Source organism: Penicillium paradoxum, assembly GCF_028828445.1.
Source record: "Penicillium paradoxum strain IBT 22861 chromosome Unknown utg000002l_segment0_segment0, whole genome shotgun sequence".
In the NCBI taxonomy this organism is placed as follows: Eukaryota; Fungi; Ascomycota; class Eurotiomycetes; order Eurotiales; family Aspergillaceae; genus Penicillium; species Penicillium paradoxum.
The window spans coordinates 3334042-3349495 of record NW_026643180.1 but is presented as its reverse complement, the minus strand read 5'-3'; the positions used below and the strand labels follow the sequence as shown (position 1 = coordinate 3349495).

Sequence of the window (15454 nt, the reverse complement as noted above, 5' to 3'; positions counted from 1 at the left end):
GATGAGTCGCTGAATAAGTATGGAGTACGGAGTACTCCGTATCCCCATCCTTCGTACTCCGCACATCGTGGCTAATAGACTGATCGGTTGATGGCCTTTGAGGGTACTCCATGTTCCATGCTCCGTTCAAAGTACGAAGGATACGAGGTGGATTTATTGACTGGGACAGCCACACCACGGAAAAATAGCATGCAGCTGTCAACGCGGACTACAGAGTTCGCATGCACCGGGGACCGTGTACAGATCTTTGTCCACATGCAGCAGATTGCTGTGGGCCACATCGAGATCGAAAAAGCGGTGGGGTGTCCATCTCTAGCGCAGTGGCCAAGCCGGGCCCCAAGGGTTGGAATTAATTTGGTGGCGGCAACATATGGGGTAGTGTAGATTATGGACCCTCAATTACAATGCTTGTACCACAATAATTTGACTTCCAAGGATGTGATACCTGTACGGAGTATGGAAGTACTCCGTAGTAGTGGGGGAAACAAGGGATATCGCTTTCAATGTAGTAGTGCAGCGCGCCTTGGACTTCGGAGTCCAGCCTGCGACCGGGGGTTCTACACCAGCTAGGAGCCTAGGAGGCACTTTCATGCTGTATTTGTCATTTGGAAAAGCACACTTAAATGACTAGGGGCATGATTGCCTATTCTACTCCGTACGGAGTACGGAGTACGTATTCTGGTGGTCTAAGGTACGATCGGTAGAATCTCACCAGCCCTATGTTGAAATCCAGCCTTGCTTGAAGGGAAAACCCCTGAGCCGAGATATCACGAGTGCAAGAGTTCTTGAGATACAGGGAAGTGGCTGCGCTAGTTCAACTAGATTGATGCAGGTATGAACGGGAGCAAACAAATAAGACGCCACTGCAGTTAGCGGCTGTGATGTGGACCTCGGGGGGGTTGATAGATCCAGTTCATCGACCTCAAGTTGTCAGCTGCAGGAGATCCAGGGGACCAATCAGCAGAGTATTGTACCTGCGCAAAAATGGTCTGGTCTGGGTTCTCGAGCTTGGCTTGCCTGATGTTGCTGGGGGCAGGATTTTGGGCATTTTGTGATGTAGATCGACGTTGTCATCCTATTTTTAAGATTGCTATCATGACCAGCTGAATATTGAGCACATATAAGACCTTCTAACTCTCCTTGACTTTTTGTTCCTCATCTCTTCTGCACATTCCGTCGCTTTGTCAATTTTTCGCTCTGTCACTCTTTTTTTGCTGATCTCATTCGGCGTCCATTCTTTATTCACTCTGAACATACCCCCATTTCGCAACGATGAAGCAGTCGGTTGTTACTTCCCTCGTGGCGCTAGCCGCCTCATGCTCCGTAAGAAAAATACATGATTACTCGCCACAAAGAGACCGCCAGCTAACACATTGTGTAGGGAGCCCAAGCTATTCCAGGTTTGGTCAGCGTGCCTGTCGGACTGTGTACCGCTATCCTGGGCGAGGTTGAATGCAAGCAGCAAAGCTCAACCAATGGCTTGATCAATGTGCCCGTCAATGGCTGTATCGCCGTTCTTGGAAAAGCCAAGTGCGAGCAAGCCACTGCCCCCAGTGTCGAGGACGAAGGTGCCTTGATCAATGTGCCAATCAACGTCTGCCTGGCTGTCCTTGGTTCGGCTCATTGCCAACAGAAATCCGAGACTAATGGTGGTCTGATCAACATCCCTGTCAACCTATGCCTGGCCGTTTTGGGCGAGGCTGAATGTGTGGATGGAGGTGCTACCCCCCCTCCTGCCGTGGTGTCCCCTACCGAGATTGCGATTGTTGCTCCCACATCCATCGACGCTCCGGCCGAGACTCCATACGAGACCCCCATTGAGACTACCATCGAGACCCCAGTTAAGCCTCCGGTTGAGACTCCCGCCGAGACTCCCATCAAGACCACAGTCAAGCCTCCGGTTGAGATTCCCGCCGAAACTCCCATCGAGACCCCCGCTGAGATTCCTGTTGAGTCCCGCGTTGCGACTGTCACTGGAACTGCTGTTAAGACCCCTGCTGAGACCCCTGCTGAGACCCCTGTTGAGTCTCGCGTTGCGACTGCCACTGGAACTGCTGTTGAGACCCCTGCTGAGACCCCTGCTGAGACTCCTGCTGAGTCTCGCGTTGCAACTGCCACTGGAACTGCCACTGGAACTGCTGTTGAGACCCCTGCTGAGACCCCTGCTGAGACTCCTGCTGAGTCTCGCGTTGCAACTGCCACCGGAACTGCCACCGGAACTGCTGTTGAGACTGCTGTTGAGACTCCCAGTGGACCTGCCACCGTTGGCCCAACTCACCCTGGAGCCACTGGTTCTGCCACAGCTACATACATCCGTGTGCCCTCCACCCTCGTCGGACACGCCTCCCCCAGCGGAGCTGGCCCCCACTCCATCCACAGCGGCACTCGCACTACCTCTGTTGGCCTCATTCCTCACCACACCGCCCCTGCTGGCAACACTCCCCACAGTCCTTCCACTGGTCCTTTCACCGGTGCCGACAGCAAGCCCACCCCCAGCCCCATTCCCTTCAACGCTGCTGGCCGTGCCGCCCTCTCCGGTGTTGCTGTTGTCTTCGGTGCTGTCTTCGCCGTTGCCATGCAGATCTAAGCAGCCTCTCGGGCTTAAGGACTGGTATTTGCAGATATTGTGTTTGGTCCGTTGTATTCGGCTATGTTGATAATATTTTTACGGTCCTTTCCGTGTTGGATAAAAACCCGGTCTATCCTTTTCCTCTTCCCTTCATTTCTATGTTCAAAGGTTCAAATCGACCTCGATTAATCATAATACCACGATATATACGTCTCTCGATTCAGCCAATTGCTCTGTTCAGGCTGTCCATGTGTGTATGACGAATTCAGTGGTTGCTCTATTTCGAGGCGGGGCGTTAGGTATGGAATAGTCCTCTCGCCTTTATTTGATAGCAATATAGCACCTGATTTGAAGCGGTTGACAGCCTTGTCCTTGTGGAACTCGCTCAGCCTTAGTATATATCAGCCTTAGTGGGGCCATGTTCGGCAGATGCCAGTTAAATTTCGAGGGCGTTGTAATAGCAATACTGATTGATAACCCGACGAATTTCATGGAGTAGAAGGCTCAAAAACATAGTTGAAGGGTCGCATTGCGATCTATCAACCCAACTTCTCCTTTCCAGAGCTTGTTCAAAGACGTCTCGAAGTTTTTGTGATATACTTTACTGTTAATAGGGCGTTTGATCGACAATATGCTAACTTCATCAGGTCATCCGGGGGCCAGACAGATTTGGGGGCCAGAGGCAGTGTTGGCGTGAGGCTCAACATGCCATAATTCTTCCCTCTTCCCCCCTTCCTCCTCGTCCTTTCCATTGAGGGCTTCGTTTCTCCAACTCTACTGCAATCATGTCGTTCTATTTTCCCACTGAATTTGGAGAAGAATACTGGAAGAAAGCCCAATGGCTGCGAGTGGGCTCTACCATCATGAGCTTGCCGGCATTGGAGTTTGTGGGAGGATGGCTGAACTTCCGTGGAGCTATAGTAAGCTCTTCAACTTCGAAAGTATCTATCGATTGAGATTTAACATGAGATCTCCAGTGCGCGCTACCTTTCATTTGGTCATCAGTCCATTTGATCCTGATTTTTAGAAAATTCATTACTCATCCCTTGCTGAACGCTGGCTTCGATCTCACATCCATTGCCCTCCTCATCTTTATGCTTTCCTTCAAAGCGATTAACCTGTGGCAATCGATTTTCCGATTCATCATTTTCCCTGTCTTTCTAGGGGCTATGTAAGACATTCCCCCTACCCCCTGAATTCGAACTACTGTCGCTTACCAGAACGTGTTGCAGATGCTGCCTTGGCCTTTCATGCCTACGCGAAGTGACGCGATATAGAAGAAATTGGGGTGGCTCTTTTGGTGGCGGTGTCCAACTTCCCTAGTGGAGTTATGCGAACAAGCAATCAATACTGGGAATGATGGCTTTATACTATAAATAATCCCACTCTATGGTCCAGGTTGCTATATCGGCAGGCCCAGTGTAAGTGTTGCCCAAGTTGAGACGGCATAGATAGAAAAGAACAGAAAGATCATCCACGCTTGAAACAACCCATTTGTAAAAAATCTCCTTTCAAGCTGATCGAACTTTTCTTGAAGCTCGTCTTCTGCTAGCAAAGCCTGAGCTTCACTGCCAGATATCCCATGGGTGGGATCGGTATGTGCTAGCCAGGACAATGTCCTTCGCCTTTGAGACTATCACTCAGAGTTGGTGATATGTTTAACAATCTTGTTTTGATGATAAGATGGACTTACGAGGTGCAATAATCGCGATGGTGTTGTCCATGATCTTGCAAGATCACTCCGACTCACCCCGGGGGTGAGCTCATAATACTCGCGATTGCGACTTGAAATAGCAGGACTAGACGAAGGTCTCCGTTCAACGTGAAGTTTGCTTCCTGTCGAAGAAGTATCTTCGATTCCTGATCAGTCGGAAAAAGTCAGTTTAATCAACGGTGCCGTAGTGATCGATCCAAAAGAAAAACATTACATACGGCAAAGCTCTTCCACAAATTGAGCAAAAGGTATTGCCAATAAGAGAACCGGCAGGATCTGACCAAACCCCCATCCGCTCTCATCCCCCTGACGCCCCTGGTTGGCGGCTTCTGCTCGCTCAACAAACAAATTCTCTCCAGCATACATCAACATCACGTACATCCTCAGGAGATCAAATGCCACGGAGGACACAAACTCCCGACACGGAATGAGGACGCAGAAAATGACCGTCCAAAATATCCTTTTGGGGACAGAACCTTCTGAGCTCTGTGCTCGAAGTAAATAGCGAGACGGCCATGAGAGCATCCAGTGTATGAACATTGGTATGTAAGTAAAGATAGGCCAGTCTGGCATGTGTGGAAATAATGACGTGGTGATAGCCCAGAAAGACCAGGATAAGAGGAAACATTCCTGTGCTACAAAGAGCGCACTCTGAGTATCCCAGCCGTCATGCATATTATCCAGGGCACATTGCACGGATGCGCCGTACAGGTCTCCGATGAGAAAGTAGTTGTTCCAGGTCAAGATCCTTGTAGGGAGTATAGCTCCGAACAGTACCACGATCCAGAGGTAGCGCCAGAGTCGTTTCAAGAGGCTTCCTTGCAAATGCTCCCTGATTGTCATGAATATCGCCTGAAAAGTGATAAATGAGAGATAAGCCAGCTGCGACCCAATATAAAAGTGATATTGGGTGATAGTGCAATGGGTTGAATACAATACTATCAGAATAGACGCGCCCGTGATGAGCTGTACATCGGCAAGTTGGAGGCATATTGCCTGAAGGCGCTCTGGCCGGATGCTCAAAACTCGGTTGCGCATGATTCTATCGCATAAACGGCGGAATGAAAGGGGTAGATGACTCCACAATGTCTTAAACAGAGGGCCGATACACTGCTGTGTAGTGAATTTAACAAGACTTTGGGCTTTTGTACGCATAAGTAAGTCGAGGTAGTTGTAATAGTCGTCTGGGACAATGTCATCTGCGAAAAAGTAGGCATAAAAAGCTAGGAGATTGGTCAAGATAGCATAGATAAAAAATGAGGTAATCACCTGGCGTTCAAAGCGTCAGTGTTTTGCGAGAAGCCACATAGGATGTGGATCAAACATACCCCAATGCCAGCCTAGATGTAAAACTTCCCCAGGTTAATTCTGCAGGCGATGGCAAATCCTCCATCAAAGTGATTAGGGAACTGACAATGTCGGGATCGCCTTCAAACTCCCACGCCGGTATAATTGTAGTATATTCGGTCTCGTTGGGACATCGAGGGTATGGGCTGCACATCGTAGAATTGCTCTGGGGTTTGGATGGTTGAGCTGTTGGAATTTTGTGCTCACTGGAATCCTTGGTAAACTCATGATCTGAAAAGAGATCGGATTTATATGCTAAGATGACTGAAGGAATCTAGATGTGATATGACCTCATTGCCAGTGAAATATTGGGGGCGAAGAACGTAGGCTACACGTAGTGAGCGCTGACAGAATGGGATTGGCGACATTATGGAACTTCATTGGCAGTTCTCAACGCTAATCGCTTACGCTAATGCAGACCAGCGCCATTTAAACCAAACCCGGGTGTTCAGGTGAAGCGACTGAGACCCAGAAAGGTAGATGCTATGGATGATCTCTGCTGCTGGAAACAGGGGGAAAAGCCCGCGGATAAATCGGGAATTAAACTAAACAAGGCGTTGAGAGAACGGATCAAGACCCAGGATAGATTTGATTCTAATGTATTGCTTGAAAGTCGTCTTAGCATATATATGCCTACATCCTCCACGTGGGTAGTGACGGATGTGAATGAATAGGGCTTAGCTACAGAGTACTCCGCATTTTCCTTCTAATAGCATTTTTTTCTTTGTTTAAGCGCCATTTCATGTGGCAGTGTGCAGATGCCATATGTAGTCTCAGAAGAAGGCATCCAATAATGTTGTCCTAGAGCTCAGCCGCGAGGGTCAGTGCGTGTAACGGGGAAACTTGCGGATTATTTTGACCCTCATTTTCACCCTACTCACCAATACACTGTTGTAAGTCGTTAAAGCGGCGCTCCCCTGTTCCAACCACTTCTCTAATTATATAATATGTATCCCTTTCATTGGACCTTTAGCACATACGACCATAGGGTGTGGAAAACAGGGCTTCCCGTCCGCTCAGCCGTACTTAAGCCACATATTCCGCACAGTCAATACTCATTTTGCCTCTAGCACCCAAGCGGCACTCCAGAGTGAGTGCGGGTGATATGGGTGAGAAGTTGTGAGACTAGGGTGAGAACGGGGTGACAATTCTCACCGTATGGGTGATAGGGCCGTATTCACTCCAATCTGAAGCCCGCTCCAAGAACAATACTTAAGACAAGCCCTAAAGGTCCTTCTCTTACTCTGAGTCTGCCATGATTTCTTTGATTCTCTTTACCACTCAAGATATGTTCTCCGAACAGAATATCCCGAAAGCACTCCAGCCTCCAGGAGCGTCTTGCACGTGCCATATCACGTGGCTTCAACTCGGTATTGTAAAGTGTAAATTGAGGGCTCAGGGAGCTAGTATGATTAATTGAAGAGCCGAAAATGGCTCCCCTGCCTTAGTGGGGCGTTTGAGTGGCGGTCGTTGCAACAGGAGATGGACAGAGACTGGACGGATGGGTCAGGCACAGCCAACGCGAGGCCCAGGTGTAGGGATGCGTATTTTGTAAAGTTTTGCCAAAAATACCGTATTTGCCAAAAACATGTCAAAAAGATCAAAAAGAGCCTTAGTCATCGCTAAGCAGATATTATTAGTCATTAGTATTGACCAATAACATGGTTATCTAAAGAGCGTAGTCGTGAATATCTCAGCCAATCAAAAGCCTTATCCCTGGTCACATGCACGGGGCAGAACGTTTGCTTTTCAAAATACTGTAAATAAAAAAATACCTTTGTATTTTCAAATACGGTATGTTAAAACCCGCATCACTGGTATTAAACGGCGAATCGGTCATGTGACCCAATTGAGTCATTCAGAGTAATTGGTTCTGGTTACACACGGGAGTATATTTTCCGTTCAGAGTCACTCCGAGAATCTGTCTCTGGTTATTTCCCTCATCTGAACTGTCCTTGCCATGAATATCTCCACGATTGATATCGCATCTGAGCGACAACTCAGATAGCAATGACAATAACGACGACAACGGCGCAGTTGAAATTGCCCGCCACGATGTCGGAGGGTCAGTCAGTTCTGTCGGATGATGGTCGAAATGTCCATTTTTTCGACAGTTCAACGGCTGATATGCTGGGTGGGGTATTTCAAAATGGCTCAATTACCGAATCAAACTTCATCGACATGCTCGACATCGTCTTGGTGATTGTATCACAATCCCCTGTTGCACCGCGACCATTTACCGTCAGAGCGAGATCCGGGCAAACTATCTCACGAACCAGTCTACCATTGACACCTGGAGATTATGATATTTATGTTTCCGATGGCGGTAGGTCTTCGAATGATCAAAGTAATAAGAAGGGAAAAACCGGCTAACTTGGATAGACTCTATCAAGCTCAGTGATGAGCCGTTCGTGCGCCGACTCCTTTCCTACAGTATCAGTGGTCGTGAGGTAGATTTTAAGAATGGAGTGCGGGCCAGGGATGGAAAGTGCGTCTTCACTGGGGTTGTCAATCCTCGCGCTCATCTAAACAAATGGGCGAGCTGGGAGGCCGCCCATATTTTCCCTCTCGAGAAGGAAGGCTTTTGGATTGCAAATAACTTTAGTCGATGGATTACGGATGCGGACTCGGGAGATCACTCAGCACCTATTCACTCCATTCAAAATGGGTTTCTTCTCAAGGCAGGCATACATCAGTTGTTTGATGACTACTCGATTTCGGTAAATCCTGATGTAAGTGATTTGACCCAAAATTGAAGTAACAGATGGTTTACTAATTTTACCTGAAGGACAGCTATAAGATCACTTCCTTTATTCCCGACGCTGATGGGGTAGATGGACGAACCCTTGACCTTGTGTGTCGAAACCCCACCGACCCGCACCGCGTCTCCGATAACCTCCTTCGCTGGCATTTCCGACAGAGCGTTCTCGCAAACATGAGGGGGGATGGAGAGCCTTCGTTTGAGCATGACTTCCCACCTGGCTCAGACATGCTTAAGGAGATATATGAAGGGCCGTTTCCAGTTGAACGGTTTGAAATGGAACTTTCGTCCAGACTAATGGGGTGGGAACGAGGTCAGGGCTTGGCTTGAAATGAGGCATAGGTTTTGATTTGATTGCGTGTTTACACAAATTATTATGTATTGATACCCCCAATGGTTGCTGGAGCTTTACCCACATTCTGAATCCTTTCCATCGAAATGAGAAATATGATCATTGATGTGAATGATCAAGTCCATCAGACGTCAATTCCACGGATACTGATTCTCAATATTCTACATGCAAAAAAACAATAGAGGAGCTGTAGCAGTAAGCTCAATGGGCGGAAGAAAGATGATGATATTGTGACCACCTTGGTGGCGGTGCTAAACTATCTAGGCTGACTAAGCTAACCTTGTGACAGGAGCCATTTTTGGGTCCCGTCCTTTAGAAGGACGTTAGGCGAGCATGAAACCCGCGCTGCGACGGTGGCTACAGCACGAATGAACAGGGGCTGGCTACAACAGGTGTATCGCTAAGTACCTCGAGATGCAGTATCACTATTTTGTCGACTGGCTCTCTTGGCAGTCCCCGGGTACTCTTCTTGAGTTACCGCCGGGTAATAAGTTCTTTGTTGGCTTATATGGCACACTCCTTCCACCGGCAACCCGGCGAGTAGTCTGTTTGAACCGGCAGCGGAGTCAATGGGCCTATTTCTATTAACTATGGAAAATGCATGGGAGTCCAATGCCGATCAAGTCTATCGAGGCGATAAAGAAGGTTGAGGCAGACAGGATGCATAAGATGCGGCGCAAGGCTGCTGAAGTGGGCTAGACGAAATAGACACCAGACATTTTATAATTTAGTTCAACCGAAATACTCCCACATACGACCACAGGGTGTGGAAAACAGGGCTTCCCGTCCGCTCAGCCGTACTTAAGCCACACGCCGGTGAGTTAGTAGTTGGGTGGGTGACCACCAGCGAATCCTCACTGTTGTATGTTTTTATTTTTTCTTCTTCTCGCATTCGCTATGAAAGGCGGATAATGTACTGAAATTTAGCTAGGTACTTTGTAGGTCCTAAAAGTTGGATATTCATATGGGGTAGGCGGCCAATTATAAATAGCGTGGCTGGTGCCGGAACATGATTTGCCAGTGAATCTCACTCTACCTACGACATAATCCATACCGTATACTGTGGGTAATTTGCACTCTATAGCCTCTTCTAATGACAAAACCTTCGATTGAATGCGTGCGACATAGTATGTTGTTCCATCATGGTAGTGCCTTACATTCGCAAATCTAAGATAATTTAGGCTATAGTCTCAGGTGTTACTCTGATAGGCGACCCACGCTTTGTTCAAGACTTGACCAAACTGGGCGCCCGTTCTCCCGATGGTCTGAGCTACAGCTTTGATTCAAGATCCAATGGATATTCCCGCAGCGAAGGAGTTGTATTGATTGTGATCAAACGTCCTTCAGACGTGGATCGTGATGGAGATACTGTTCGGGCAGTCATTCACGCCAGTGGAGCGAATCACGATGGGCGAACGAAAGGAATCTTTGCACCATCTTCCGAGGCCCAAGGAAGGCTTGTACGTGGTACCTACAAGAGTGCGAATCTCGGGTATAAATATACGTCCTATGTCAAGGCACATGGTACTGGACGTCAAATGAAGCTAGAAAAACGCAATGGGTTTCAACGAAGCAATGTAACTAAAGTTCAATAAGCACAGGACCTTGGAAGCAACTGTCCACGGATTTGAAAGAGCAATGAGTCAAGCCGGAAGGCTCAATGTAACGGACCCTCCCATCTTCTCCTGGATCGAAGCCATGACATCAGGCATGCTTGATGCTAGCCCCAAATTCCATGTGTCTTTCTCCATACCCCCCAAAGCAAACCCTTGACCTCTCCACTCTCACCGAGAACGAATGAACCAGAGTCCCCGTCCGTGCAGAACGATTTCTCATTTACTCCAGCTCTTTTGCCCACGATGACGAACTCTTGAGTTTCAAGAGCACGCATTTCCACTTTTTGTCCGCTCGAAGTATATCTTACTTCAGGGCCATTCCACTTGCAGTATGCTTTTGGGCCGTTCACTACACCTGCAGTAAAGCCAGAAGTGCGACCTTTTTTGCAACACCAATCCCCATCTTTAAGTGATCCAAACTCACTGAGAGGTTTCTTTCCTCGCCAGATTGCAGAATTTTGAGACGGGCTCCATTTCTCTGGCTGGTACTTATCAGGGACCGATGGCATAAAATTTGGCCTGAAGAACTTTGACTCGGCGGCTTTAGACATCTGAACGAATGCCCAGTCTATAACGTGACCACCGCGCACTTCATATCCTGACACAAACTGAACATCACCTAGGCTGAACGGCATTCGGTCGACGACTGAACGTAGAAGCAAAGCCTCTTGAATTGAATCTTTTGTGTTTGAAAGCGCCTCCAGGATTCCGGGATTTGGTGTAGCTCCGAGTAGCTCTCGCTCTTGCACCTTGGCATTCAGCTCAGTCTCGTGTTCGTGCATTGCCTCCAAGCGCTCAGAAATTTGGGCAGCGGTGGCGTCTTTATCAAGGCCAGATGGCGATTCAATCGTGATTTTAGTGGCCAGAGGGCGCACAGGGGAGGAGCCGAAACGGTCGAGACTTTGGAGAAAATCGTTGCTGTCAGAGGGGCATTGGGACGGCGATGGCCTGACCACGTTATAATTGGTCAAAAAACCTCTACGAACGACACCATCGTGAGTCAATGTCACGAACCCGCCAAGCGTTCCAGCGTTTTTGTCTCCTTCAATTCCGATCGAGGATCCCATTCGGGGAACCTCATGCTCTTTGACGTTGTGTGTGAACGGAATGCCGCCTCCATTCAGCAATGACATGGCGCCAGGTAAAAATTCGATGTCAAAGCTGTCCGCTTGTATGTGTGGCAAGAGTCGAGACATGATTTGAAGTCGCAGCTCAAACCAGTTTGTAATCGTCCATGGCTCCACAAATACCACAATGGTCGGCTGCGCCTTGGCTTCACTTGGACCAACATTGAAGGGGCATAGCATATTAAAGTTAGAGCCAAGTGTCTGCTTTAGAATGGCGACAAGATTCTGCATGACTCGGTCGTATGCTTTGACAAGAGGGTGGTTTAAGGCGATTGAGAAAAGTGCTGGGTGGTGGCAGAGCTTGTCGTTCGATATTTCGACATGTACTCTGACCTTGTGTCGGCGGAAGAGGCTCAAGATCTCGTCTTTGATAGGCCCAAGAGGAGAGATGTTTGGAGTCGAGGTATCAAGGAGGACACTGAAAATATCGACGGGGATGTCACCACAGGGATACCCCGGCTTGGTCATCCTCCAACACCGATACATCATCCTCCCCGGCAGATCGTGTTGGTTCAGTATCGAACTGACTTCAGGGTAGAGTGGCCTGAGTACTTTCTCAAGAGAAGGGAGAACCTCCAGTTTCACTGGCGAAGGCAACCGACTGGGGATACTGGTCGATCGGTAAACTTCGACGCGCTGTAAGTACCGCTCAAGGCTCATGTCGCCTTCTGCATCATCGGACTCACGAAGGCGGCGACGTCGTTTTCGAGGAGATAGCGGGGGTATAGGAAGGTCTGAAGGCCCTAGAGACGGCACTAAGGGGCCCATGACTGAAGATGAGGACTAAGAGTGAAGTGATAAACCAGTGAAGAAGAAGTGATGAACCAGTGAAGAAGAAGTGATGTACCAGTGAAGAAGAAGTGATGTACCAGTGAAGAAGAAGTGATGTACCGGGGTGAACTGATGGTATAAATTGAAGTGGTATACTAAAGTGAAGATTAGAAGATGAATAGTGTAAAGACTTAAAGAAACCTGGAAGGGTGGGGAGGGAAGAGGAAGAAGTATAAGAGTCCTTTTTATGCCCTAAAGGTTAACGGAAGGTAGTACCAAGGTAGGTATTGTTATATGAACAATAGGGTTTGTATTGTTCCGTAAATAATAGGGTTTGCATTACCTACCTACCTAGGGAGGTAGGTAGGTATCCACAGAAGAATAGAGTTTGTGTTATTGTATGAACAATACGGTTTGTATATCAGTTGGGGCTGAGGTCTTCACAAAAAGAAAACGTTGGAAGGCAATTTGTGATAGATCGTTACGTTATTCCGGAAGATCGTGCGCTCTGCAGTAGAGACGCGACTTTTGCGAAGCAGATCAAGCGAGGCAATGTAGAAAGAGGCGTTGACGTTGTTTTGAACATCCGCGGTGGTAAAATCCTGCGTCACTCATGGAGCTGTATTGCCCCTTTAAGGAGGTTCATAGAGCTTGGAAAACGCGATATATATGGCGATGGACGACTTGACATGAAGCCATCTACCGGCGGCTTTACTTCCGCAGCAGGGGACCTTGTCGTGATGATGAAACTTCGACCACCCACCATTCAGACTTTGTTAGCAGACACGCTTCAGTTCTATCTGGAAGGGATTATCTCCCCACCTTCTCCTATCACTCCTTTGAATTCCTCGGAGGCTGGTGATGATCTCAGGCGCTTAAAAACCGGCAAGTCAACAGGGAAGACTGTGTTAGGTTCCTCTGACGACGATATTGTCTCGGTAGGCCATGTTGTGCTCCCTGAATGAGATGAAATATCAACCAATGTCAGTAGCCTTAGAAATTGTATGAAGTAAAACTCAAGCATCGGCTTCCTCTCAAGCCCTTTTGACCAATGTGTAGCCATTATATGCATATAGTTTGAACAGTGTTATTCGGAGAATCGAAATATGTCATACTTTGGAGAGAATGCGTCTGTTCTAGAAATCCCATTGATCGTGGGATGTCATGAAGCCCGGATCTAATTTTCAAAGCCAAGATATAAGGAAGCTTATAATTCAGGCGTGAAGAGGCGTCACTATTGAGTGGAGTGTATGAAAGTCTAACCTGCAAGGTTGTGCGAATAAGACTGAATAATATCAGCCAGTGTGGTTCGGATGTCTTATGGATCTAAGGTTCTATGGCACCTACTAATTTGCGACCTGGAACTTAATATCTCGATCTATATCAAAAATAGAGTGTTTAGGTATAGTTCACAAGAAGATGGGGGAAGGAACTCCCCGACAAACTAGGTCAAAGCAAAACCTTGGAGTCGTTTGCACCTAGTAGTATACTTCGACAAACCTTGGAGACGGAAATCTTGCCACACACCATTGTGCAACCAGCTTTGTTATATTTGGAATCATGTGTTTTGTGATGTTGGCAATTGGATGTCAAGAGGATACGGCACTAAAACATTCAAGACCCCAACACAGAGATCTTCAGTTTTGACTTTCCGACATCCCATGAGAATGGCGCTGGTGTCATGGTCCCCGTCGTCACCAAAGTCTGGGATATAGAGACTCTACTTATTCTGGCTTACTTGACACCGGGGATTCCGTTGCGTGTTGAAACACTTCATCCGGGCAAAGAATATGGTAAGCATTCTCAGAATGGAAATTTTGAGCAAAAAGTCCGTGTTAAAATGTGGTGTAAAGAAGGGGATGAAAATGCGATTTTGTGTCGAAGGAGACGGGAATCAAAGCGCGGATGGAGTGACTGCGGTGATGGCTTATGGAAATAGGCTAGGTGAGCCACTCAAGGTTGTGGACTCAGATAGTGAAGATGAAGATAGACGACCTTGAGCTCTTTATTCAGGAATTGCGCTATAGCACGACTAGACTCAGCCTAAGCAGAGAAAATCGGGCGTTGTATCGCAGCATCGAGTGCATGAACTCCCACCGTTGAAGCCCAAACAAGTTTGATCTCTTTAAAAATTGAAGTGAACCTATGCCGGTTAGGCAAAGCCATGCTGGTAGAGTTTCAAAAATGGGTTGTTTAGCCAAAGAAAAGGCCTCGGGGAACCTTAACCTTTAGAGCCAGTCTGGGTGGTATAATACTTCCCACCATGTTCATTTGCATGCAACACACTAACATCTCGGCCTGCAGAATACACTTTGTATATGAGATCCAGAAGAGGTTGATAATCTTGCGCTTCTCACAAAGACTGACAAAATCGAATTTCACGGGATCCGTAGTCGTGATAGATCAAAAGCCTATATAGACCTTCCTACACGGTGAGGTCGGCAAGATGTCATTGACATTACAACCGAGCTGGATGATCGAGACCCGATGATCTGCATATTGAGTGCAAAATCTGTGAGCTTTCTATAGTTTTATAAGGAGACAGATTCGAACAAAGCACACTGACAAAGACACTTGACCATATGTGGCCTCACCTTAGTGCTTATCATCGTATTACTAAACCCCTGTCATGCTGACGGTCATCATTCAAGTGCCAATAGCTTGCGAGACCTTGACAAAGCATCTGCTTATTTGATCCGCTGGGTAAACAAGAGAGAATCTGACGACGGCCGAAATAGGTTAGCATTCGTCAACTGGTACGCCTATCCCTGAGGAGAAGGGCACTAATTTTCTTGATCTGTATTCTGCCTCGAAAGGAATCATGCGAACAGATTCCCTGGATGTAGTCTCCTCGTGCAATGACTTGCACGCTATCTCTTGTAAAGAAGCAACATTACCCGGCTATCTTCAAGACGTATTAGCTCAAAGATGCTTACCACTGTAATACTACTTTGTAAAGGAAACATTGAGACTTCATCGGATGTTACATAGTTGGCCATGATACCGACACTATAGACAGCACAATTGATGTAATGAGTCCATTGATAGGAGAGTTCAACAGATTATAGGGGATGACAGTACGATCTGATTAGAACCCATTATCTCATCTACCTTAACAACGTGGGCTGTTTACAGGGATCATTCTGGATCACCGGAAAGCTGAAAGATCACAAGGAACACACAGACGTCTCTACATA

At 47.5% G+C, this 15454-nt stretch overlaps 5 protein-coding genes across 5 annotated transcripts, besides 2 other annotated features; 4 read left to right on the top strand and 1 right to left on the bottom strand.

The window, feature by feature from the left end:
- Positions 1 to 1272: 1272 nt before the first annotated feature.
- N7457_001190 (uncharacterized protein) lies at positions 1273 to 2587 on the top strand (the record flags this gene model as incomplete). The annotated part of the gene is made up of 2 exons (XM_057172236.1): positions 1273 to 1323; positions 1382 to 2587. 2 exons carry the CDS (start codon positions 1273 to 1275, stop codon positions 2585 to 2587), a joined length of 1257 nt encoding a protein of 418 aa, XP_057036139.1.
- Positions 2588 to 7640: 5053 nt separating this feature from the next.
- Positions 7641 to 8721, top strand: N7457_001189 (HNH endonuclease signature motif containing protein; the record flags this gene model as incomplete). The annotated part of the gene is made up of 3 exons (XM_057172235.1): positions 7641 to 7956; positions 8013 to 8362; positions 8419 to 8721. 3 exons carry the CDS (start codon positions 7641 to 7643, stop codon positions 8719 to 8721), a joined length of 969 nt encoding a protein of 322 aa, XP_057036138.1.
- A 619-nt stretch (positions 8722 to 9340) lies between these two features.
- Positions 9341 to 9433: a sequence feature (Protein overlapping with rRNA (N7457_001188, KAJ5794589.1) was converted to a misc_feature.).
- Positions 9434 to 9474: 41 nt separating this feature from the next.
- Positions 9475 to 9663: a sequence feature (Protein overlapping with rRNA (N7457_001188, KAJ5794589.1) was converted to a misc_feature.).
- Positions 9664 to 9836: 173 nt separating this feature from the next.
- N7457_001187 (uncharacterized protein) lies at positions 9837 to 10338 on the top strand (the record flags this gene model as incomplete). Its single annotated transcript, XM_057172233.1, has 2 exons — positions 9837 to 9870; positions 9932 to 10338. The coding sequence occupies 2 exons, from the start codon at positions 9837 to 9839 to the stop codon at positions 10336 to 10338; spliced, it is 441 nt and encodes a 146-aa protein (XP_057036136.1).
- Positions 10339 to 10463: 125 nt separating this feature from the next.
- On the bottom strand, positions 10464 to 12254 carry N7457_001186 (uncharacterized protein; the record flags this gene model as incomplete). The annotated part of the gene is made up of 1 exon (XM_057172232.1): positions 10464 to 12254. The coding sequence occupies one exon, from the start codon at positions 12252 to 12254 to the stop codon at positions 10464 to 10466; it is 1791 nt and encodes a 596-aa protein (XP_057036135.1).
- Positions 12255 to 12946: 692 nt separating this feature from the next.
- On the top strand, positions 12947 to 13222 carry N7457_001185 (uncharacterized protein; the record flags this gene model as incomplete). Its single annotated transcript, XM_057172231.1, has 1 exon — positions 12947 to 13222. One exon carries the CDS (start codon positions 12947 to 12949, stop codon positions 13220 to 13222), a length of 276 nt encoding a protein of 91 aa, XP_057036134.1.
- Positions 13223 to 15454: the final 2232 nt, after the last annotated feature.